Source organism: Scyliorhinus torazame, chromosome 5 (assembly GCF_047496885.1).
Source record: "Scyliorhinus torazame isolate Kashiwa2021f chromosome 5, sScyTor2.1, whole genome shotgun sequence".
Taxonomy (NCBI): domain Eukaryota; kingdom Metazoa; phylum Chordata; class Chondrichthyes; order Carcharhiniformes; family Scyliorhinidae; genus Scyliorhinus; species Scyliorhinus torazame.
The window spans coordinates 201,042,696-201,052,384 of record NC_092711.1 but is presented as its reverse complement, the minus strand read 5'-3'; the positions used below and the strand labels follow the sequence as shown (position 1 = coordinate 201,052,384).

Below are 9,689 nucleotides of genomic sequence, written 5' to 3'. Positions count from 1 at the left end.
GGTGGGAGACTCCTGCCCACCTTGGGGAAGAGGTTGTCCCGACTCTCCTCCACCGCGTCCAACATGGTATCAAGCTCCAAATCGGTGAGATGTGCTGCTGCTTCCCTTGGAGTCATCTTCTTGGCTGGAATGTGTGTGTGTGGGGAGTGGAGTGCTTATACACAACTCCAGCTTGTCAAGCTCTCTAGTGCCAATTCTGGTTCCAGCGAATCTGACGCCAGTGCAAATGAGAATTGCTCAAGATTCACATGAGCAGAGTGGTGGCCCATTAGCATGTCCTGAATTGATCCACACATAGTGCTCCCAACGGGAACGCGAAACACATGCAATTCAGTCCCGGCGTCAACATTTAGGGCTGCATTCTCGAGTGCCGACGGCAAAATCACGTTCGGCAATTGGCAGGAGAATCCGTTTTTATGCTTAAATCGTGGGCTCCGCCTCCTGAAAAATGGTGGTATCACTGAGTACGCCGCACGCCACTGGGGCGACCTCAGGACGTCACCTCCTCGATGCTCCGCCCCCGATGGGCCGACTTCCCGACGGCATCGGTCGCGGGTCCTCAGTTTTCACGGATCTCGCATAGCGCCTGCGGACTGTGTCCAGCGCTGCCAGTCAGGGGGGGAAGCCATTCCGCTGGCCGGGGGGGCTTCGGCGGGCGCTGGGGGGGGGACTGGTGGGGGTGGTGAGGGGGGTTAGAGGGGGGGCCACTATAATCTGGCAGGACGGGTCCATGTCCATGTGCGGCCCTCGCCATGTTGTATGGCGCGACCGCTGCAGGTTTCCGCCGTGCGCATGCGTGACCACAGGCCCGGCAATTCTGTCCGTATCTGCAGGTAAAGCCGGGGGCTTGACGTGATGCAGCTGCTAGCCCCCCCACCGGGCGGAGCATCAGTGCGGGAGCGGCCCCGACATTTTGGCTGTAAGACTAGACACATGCTCCAGACATAGCCTCAAAAGTGGAGATCCAGCCCTTAATCTCCAAAATGAAGGATTCTGACCAATGGAGGTGCACATTCTGTTTTAATTCAAAGAACAAAGAAAAGTACAGCACATGAACAGGTCCTTCAGCCTTCCAAGCCTGCACCGACCATGCTGCCCGTCTAAACTAACATCTTCTGCACTTTCAGGGTCTGTATCCCACTATTTCCATCGTATTCATGTATTTGTCAAGATGCCCCTTAAACCTCACTATCGTCCCTGCTTCCACTACCTCCTCTGGCAGCGAGTTCCAGGCACCCACTACCCTGTGTAAAAAAACTTGCCTCGTGCATCTCCTCTAAACCTTGTCCCTCACAGCTTAAACCTATGCCCCCTAGTAATTGACCCCTGTACTCTGGGAAAAAGTCTCTGACTATCCACCCTGTCTATGCCCCTCATTTGTAGATCTCTATCAGGTCGCCCCTCAACCTCCGTCGTTCCAGTGAGAATAAACCAAGTTTATTCAACCTCTGCTCATAGCTAATGCACTCCATACCAGGCAACATCCTAGTAAATCTCTTCTGCACCCTCTCTAAAGCCTCCACATCCTTCTGATAGTGTGGCGACCTGAATTGAACACTATACTCCAAGTGTGGCCTAACTACGGTTCTATACAGCTGCAACATGACTTGCCAATTCTTATACTCAATGCCCCGGCCATTGAAGGCAATCATGCCGTATGCCTTCTTTACTACCTTCTCCACCTCTGTTGCCCCTTTCAGTGACCTGTGGACCTGTACACCTAGATCTCTCTGACTGTCAATACTCTTGAGGGTTCTACCATTCACCGTATATTCCCCACCTGCATTAGACCTTCCAAAATGCATTACCTCACATTTCCTTATATTCCACACAGACTTCGTCTGTTCCCAGCCTTCTAGCCCTGACAAATGCCTCCTTTTACTTTTTGACGAGGCCTACAATATGTCTCGTTATTCAAGGTTCCCGAAATTTGCCGTATTTATCCTTCATCCTCACAGGAACATGCCGGTCCAGAAGTCCTTTCAACTGACATTTGAAAGCCTCCCACATGTCAGATGTTGATTTACCCTCAAACATCCAACCCCAATCTAGATTCCTCAGGTCCTGCCTAATATTGTTATAATTAGCCTTCCCCCAATTTAGCACATTCATCCTTGGACCACTCTTATCCTTGTCCAGCAGCACTTTAAAACTTACTGAATTGTGGTCACTGTTGCCGAAATGCTCCCCTCCTGAAACTTCTACCACCTGGCCAGGCTCATTCCCCAATACCAGGCTGTATTTCGAATACAACTAGTATAGGTAAAAGATAGCTGTTTAAGCATAAATATTAGGCCCCAGTTTTAAATACCCATTTATACAGCATAATTCACTTTTACTGAAGTCCGTTGTTCTGGCAAATGCATATTTTCAAAGACAGTGTGACATTAAAACAGCACAGTTGCAAAACAATTTGACACTGCTTGTGCTAATTGTCAAGGCGAAGGACTGAGTTCCAAGGCAACAAGGTGGCAAGAGTCCAATGCAGTTTGTAAGAGCATTGAATCATATATATATTACTCAATGTTTCTCGATATGAAGTCTCAATTGTTACATTAGCCAAGCCAGCTTAAAGATTAGCAGAATATCACATTCCATAACATGTAGACATGAAACAATTAAAAAGCTGATGTTGCACATTGAAGATGGACGGCTTGCCATCAAATCAAATGTGTTTGAGTCTAACCCAAACCAATTAGGATTATACTGGGGTGTGATTAGATGACTTAAGACAGATATGAAAGTGTATAACTGAAAAGTTTCCGCCCGCCATTTTAGTGTTGTCTCGTGTGTTGTGTGTGTGTTGTCTTTGTGTTGTCTTTCTGTTAATTTAGTCAGTTTTGTCCTTAATAATCTCCATTTTAGAGATGTCTTTTGGGGGTTCTGGCAGTCTACCAGTCTGTGTCAGTGATATTAGTCCACTTTTGACTTTGAGTTTTAGTTTTGCTGAAGATTAGCTTTCTCTCTCACTTCATGTTTCATTGCCAGACTTTGACCTTTTAAAAGTTACTTTCGAGCTGTCTGCCGAAGCAAAAAAAGATAATGTCTGTAATTCTCTGAAAGCTTCGAATTGTCTACGAATTGCCTTTTAAATGACTTTCAAATTGTAATCAAGCGACTACAAATAAAACAATTATTTTTGGCACCTGAGAAATTTTAACTGAAATTTCTGCTGAGTTCCAGTATTCGCAAAGTGCTACTGATAACCAAATAGCAGAGATGATATAAATTCCTTCAACTATACACAGTCGAATAATACAAGGAATCGAACAACTTGGCATAGTCCAGAAATATTACAAATCTTACAACTTGTCGTATTGCGCCAGGACTTTGATTCATCAACTAAGCTTCCCCCAAACTTGGCGTAGTTCGACAGGTTAAGATCCCATCAATTACAGATTCCTGCCGAAATGCTCCCCTCCTGAAACTTCTACCACCTGGCCAGGCTCATTCCCCAATACCAGGCCCAGTACAGCTTCCCTAGTTGGACTATCTACATATTGTTGTAAGAAGCCCTCCTGGATGCTCCATACAAATTCTGCCCCGTCCAAGCCCCTAGCGCTAAGTGAGTCCCAGTCAATATTGGGGAAGTTAGCCTCCCATCACAACCCTGTTGCTTTTACTCCTTTCCAAAATCTGTCTACCCATCTGCTCCTCTGTCTCCCGCTGGCTGTACAGGGTGGCCTGTAGTAAACCCCCAACATTGTGACTGCACCCTTCTTATTCCTGATCTCTACCCATATAGCCTCGCTGCCCTCGGAGGTCTCTTCCTGCAGTACAGCTGTGATATTCTCCCTAACCAGTCGCGCAGCTCCTCCAACTCTTTTATACCCCCCTCTATCCCACCTGAAACATCTAAATCCTGGAACGTTTAGCTTCCAATCCTGTCCTTCCCTCAACCAGGTCTTTGTAATGCAACAATATCATAGTTCCAAGCACCATTCCAATCTCTTCAGTTCATCTGCCTTACCTGTTATACATCTTGCATCAAAACATAGCCACTAGTCCCACTGTTTTCAGCAACATCTCCCTGTCTGCTCTTCCTCAGAGCCATACTGGCCCTGTTCCCTAGTTCTCCCTCAATTTTTTCACCTTCTGACCTATTGCTCCGGTACCCAACCCCCTGCCACACTAGTTTAAACCCTCCCGTGTGACACTAGCAAACCTCGCAGTCAGGTTATTTATGCCTCTCCAGTTTAGATGCAACGCGTCCTTCTTATACAGGAGCTCCCATGGTCCAGATAACTGAAACCCTCCCTCCTACACCAGCTGTTTAGCCACGTGTTTAGCTGCTATATCTTCCCATTTCTCGCCACACTGCCACGTGGCACAGGGAGTAATCCCTAGAGGTGCTGTTTTTTTTTAACTTTCTGCCAACCTCCTTTGTTCCAGTGAGAACAAACCAAGTTTATTCAACCTCTCAATAACTCAATACAAATAACTCAATGTAATAATTCAAATATCTGTAGTTTCTTTGCAATACTTGCCCCAGAAGTACTGAAAACAAGAATAAAAGGTGGGGATAGAGAGATCATCAAGTTACATAGTGACAACTGCCCTTGTTTTTCAGCTCAATGAGTCTTTAAGTAGCTGTGAGTGAATTGGTTCAGCCCCTGTAATTTCTGTTTGAAATCAGTAAATATAGATTGTAACATCTTTGAATAAAGGCAGACACAGATTGTGGAAATTGTGTGTTAAATATTAATTCTCTTCCACAGTGATCCAATGGCTCAGTCTTCAAACCCTCAATTCTTCACTCAGGAAGAGCTCAATAACTTAAAGTCCACTTATGAAGTGGGTGGGCTGGAGGCTGTTGTGTCTCTGATACGGAAGAAGTTACAAGAGCTGCAGAATACAGAGCTGCACATTGCAGTGACAGGGGAGTCAGGTGGAGGGAAATCGACCTTCATCAATACTATGAGAGGACTCCGGAGAAAGGATAAGGGAGCAGCTAAAACTGGTACCACAGAAACCACAATGAAACCAACCCCGTACCCACATCCCAACATGCCGACTGTTTGCTTCTGGGACCTGCCAGGAATAGGGACAACCAACTTCCCAGCAGGTGCGTATCTTCAGGAAATGAACTTGAATAAATATGATTTCTTCATCGTTATCTCAGACTGTCGATTCAGAGAAAATGATGCAAGCCTCGCCGAAGCGATGAAAGAACTGGGGAAGAAATTCTACTTTGTTCGATCTAAAATTGATAATGATCTCCGTGCTCTTCAAATGGAAGATGAAGAGTTTAACACAGATGAAGAACTGGGCAAGATCAGAAATGACTGTGTGGATAATTTGGAAAAGGCAGGGATTTCATCAGCTGATGTTTTCCTCATATCAAACTTTAAACTGAATGAGTATGATTTTCCAGCATTAAAGGAAGCCCTCGAAGATGGTCTTGATGATCTAAAGAAACACATTTTTTTGCTGTCGCTTCAAAACACAACAATGGAGATTGTAGAGAAGAAAAGAGTCCATCTCTTGGCTCTAATCGGGATAATTGCCATAATTTCTGGAATAGTGGGAGCAGTGCCAGTTCCTGGTTTGTCATTTTCTTGTGATGTCAAGCTGCTGACAGATGCAATAATACATTTCCGTAATCATCTGGGTCTGGATGATGCCTCTCTTCAAAGACTGGCCGACACAGTAGGAAAGCCTATGGGAAATCTGAAAGCTGTGGCGAAATCTACATTTATGGGTGAAATAAATGAACAAACTGTGGAAAGAATGATGGTGAAAGCCACTTCCTATACGATATTTACTGACGTGATCCGTTGTATCCCAATCATTGGGTCCATCATTGGAGCAATATCATCAGCTCCTACAATTATCAATTTTCTGAAAGATGCACTGAATGATCTTACAGAGAATGCAAAGAGAGTGGTGCAGGTTGCATTTGGGTCTCACTAAAATGGTCGGCAGTTATACATCCGGACATTGAACTCCTATAATAAATAAAAAAGCGAAGAAAGAAAACAAATCTTGTGTTGTGCTGGTATCTTCTGCATCCCCCAAACAATGCAAGTAGGTCCACAACTAATGAATAATATTTGAAGAAATTGTACTGTTGTAGATTACCATGGCAACCAATTTGTGCAGAGCAAGATTCCACAAAACAACTGAGATGAGTAATCTGTTAATTATTTTTGTTATACATAGATACATAGAACATACAGTGCAGAAAGAGGCCATTCGGCCCATCGAGTCGCACTGACCCACTTAAACCCTCACTTCCACCCTATCCGCATAACCCAATAATCCCTCCTAACCTTTTTGGACACTAAGGGCAATTTAGCATGGCCAATCCACCTAACCTGCACGTCTTTGGACTGTGGGAGGAAACCGGAGCACCCGAAGGAAACCCACGCACACACGGGGAGAACGTGCAGACTCCGCACAGACAGTGACCCAGCGGGGAATCGAACCTGGGACCCTGGCGCTGTGAAGCCACAGTGCTAGCCACGTGTGCTGCCGTGCTGCCATTATACTGATGTTAATTGAATGTGTTATGGGTGAGGTGTTTTCAGAACCCCAAAATGTATCATGGAGTTCAACCAACCTCTCCCTTTAATGTATTTGTTGCTTTTCCTAGCACACTGCTTGTCCCCTAGGTGTGGGATTACAATTATGGACACTGTAGCATAATCAATCACTCATGAGACGGGATGAGAAGGAGTTGAACGATGGCTTTATTAAGCAGACTTGTTCCCCAGCAGCACAGTTACAGAATGCGGCTGCTGGGAGAACCCGGGCTCTTATACTCCGCCTTACTGGGTGGAGCCAGCAGGCGGCTGATCCAATCGGGACCCAGCTTCTATCCACCAATAGCCTCTCGGCATCACAGGGTACCTTAATACCCCTAATACATACCACCACAGACACGTGGGTTTTTAAACACAAAACAATGTTTATTCCATGAACACAACTTAACATCTTAAATAAACATTGGATCTCTTAACATCCCTTGCTTCAACGATAACTCAGATAGTATTGCAACAGTAAATAATTCCTTAAAATGTTCCTTCAAACTTCCAAGAGACTTAACACCTTTAAACAAAATCACATCAGGTTAAAGGCTTCACTATTATAAGTTTAAATCACCCAAATGATCCATAGATAGTATTTCATGGCAGAGATCCAGCTCACTGCAAAACACGGTCACACACCCAGCTCTTTTCCTCCCAACTGCAAAACTAAACTGCAAAATGGCTGACCTGACCTCAGCTCCACCCACTCTCTGACATCACTTTTTTCTTAAAGGTACATTGCTTAACATCCATGTCTTAAAGGTACTCTCACATGACAAATGAAACATGTTGCCCAGGTCATTGCAGAAACTCTTCTACTCTTCTGTGGATATTTTATATCTAGATGAAGAAATTAACAGATCTCAGTTTAACTCTTCACTCAAAGAACAGCATTTCCAATATTGTAGCTGTGTGCTGTGTATCGATCTATTGTCTGTGCTCAAGTCGCTGGAAGAAAAGGGGCTAAATTTAAGAATTGCAGCAATTTCACATGTCCCTTTGTTTATGGATTGACCAGCAACAAAAGAACCAAACATTCCAGCAAACTTGTAATTCTGTTCTATGATTGAAAAAAGAAACATCAAAACTCAATGTGTGTTAAATAAATGTTAATGAATGTCATCAATCATGGATTATATTATGATCATTTCCTTCATCGAAATGTTGGTTGGGTACACCTCGAAGTGTCAAATGACAACACAGGATGTGTAATCAACACCCTACCTATTTTTGGAAAAAGGTCACTGAACTTGTATAAATCACTTGACAAGAATGCCATTTTATCTCCTTTTAAAATAACAGCAAGAATCTGTACTGCAGAGATGGTGTTCCATTAGAAAGCCTTTGAACGAACTGCATTTCACCTGAGCAGATGAGGTAGTAACCAGCAAAATCTTGAAAGTGGAAGAAGGACTCCACCCACTCTCCTGCACCCCCTAAACCTACTCCAACTACAGGTTCATCTGGGAACCAAGCTGTTAGAAATGCAACTACAAGAAGCCTCACTGTGAACTGATAATTTGTTGCTTTACAAAACCTTCACTTCAACTAAAACATCAGGTCATCTAATAAACTACAAGCCTGCCAAAAAGACCATGAAACAATCATAAATAATCATTGTATTGTTGTACATTTATCTGCATTTGTATCAGGGGTGGCATGGTGGCACAGTGGTTGGACTGCTACCTTACAGCGTCAGCGACCTGGGTTAAATTCCAGCCTTGTGTGACTGGCTGTGTGGAGTTTGCACATTCTCCACCTGTCCTCCAGTGTTCTACCATAGTTCAAAGATGTGCAGTTTAGGTGGATTGGCTATGCTAAATTGCCCCGTAGTGTCCAAAGGTGTGAAGGTTAGGTCCAAGGGTTAATCCAATAGTATTGAGTTAATTGAAGTGTAATCCAATAATATATAGTCAATTCCAGTGTAATCCAATGGTGTGGTGATAATTGTAGAATAGTTCAATAGTATAGAGTTAATTGCAGTATAATCCAATAGAATAGACCTAATCGTAGTGTAACCCAACAGTATAATGTTAATTGCAGTATAATCAAATAGTATAGAGTTAATTGCAATGTAATCCAATAGTATAGACCTAATTGCAGTGTAACCCAACAGTATAATGTTAATTACAGTGTAATAAAATAATATAGAGTTAATTGCGGTGTAATCAAATAGTATAGACTCAATTGCAGTCTCAGTCTCATCCAATGTGTCTCATCAATTGCAGTGTAATCCAATAGTACAGAGCTAATCAGTGTAATCCAATAATATAGTGTCAATTGCAGAATAATCTAATAATATCGAGCTAATCGCAGTGTAATCCAATAGTGCAGAGTTAATTGCAATGTAATCCAATAGTATAGAGCCAATCGCCGTGTAACCCAACAGTGTAAAGTTAATTGGAGTGTAATCAAATAGTATAGAGTCAACTGCAGTGTAATTCAATATTATACAGTCAATTGCAGTGTAATCCAATATAGAGTCAATTGCAGTGTCATCCAATAGTATGGGTTCAATGCCATGTAATCCAATAATATAGATTCAATGCAGTGTAATCCAATAGTATAGAGTCAATTGTAGTGTAACCGAATAATTGTGTGGTGAATATCAAACTGACCACAGGATTAATTCAGGTTAAAATAAAGAAGCTTATAAGAATCAGGAATTTAAAATTAATGCACAGTGTGTTCAACCCAAGTAGAGTAAAATCACTGCGAGTATCTTTCTAGAATTCATTGGACACTTGGAAAAAGACCTTAGACTAATGTATTTGCCACGAACATGCAAAGAGCCTAAATTAAGGAATCCTTGATTTGACAGATCATAAACCCTTTTAATTACTTAATTTCAACTGTACATATAGCCGAACCTAAGAGGACATAAACAAGATAACAGAATAGAACCAATTAAGTAACTTTCTGTCCAACCATATAACTTCTTGAGGCACAAAAATTAAATAGAATAGACAATCTCAATAGTAACTTTCTATTCATATATACAGCATAACCTCCCTAGTCTTAAACTCCATCCCTCTAGCAATGAAGGACAAAATTCCATTTGCCTTCTTAATCACCTGTTGCACCTGAAAACCAACTTTTTGTGACTCATGCACTAGCACACCCAGGTCTCTCTGCACAGCAGCATGTTTTAATATTTTA

General features: G+C 42.9%; 1 protein-coding gene across 1 annotated transcript; it reads left to right on the top strand.

The window, feature by feature from the left end:
- Positions 1 to 4,721: 4,721 nt before the first annotated feature.
- Positions 4,722 to 7,072, top strand: LOC140420880 (interferon-inducible GTPase 5-like). The gene has a single exon (XM_072504989.1). It carries the CDS (start codon positions 4,726 to 4,728, stop codon positions 5,911 to 5,913), a length of 1,188 nt encoding a protein of 395 aa, XP_072361090.1. The 5' UTR covers positions 4,722 to 4,725; the 3' UTR covers positions 5,914 to 7,072.
- Positions 7,073 to 9,689: the final 2,617 nt, after the last annotated feature.

Coding starts and splice junctions, on each gene's coding strand:
- LOC140420880 (XM_072504989.1), top strand. CDS start 4,726: ATGGCTCAGTCTTCAAACCCTCAATTCTTCACTCAGGAAGAGCTCAAT.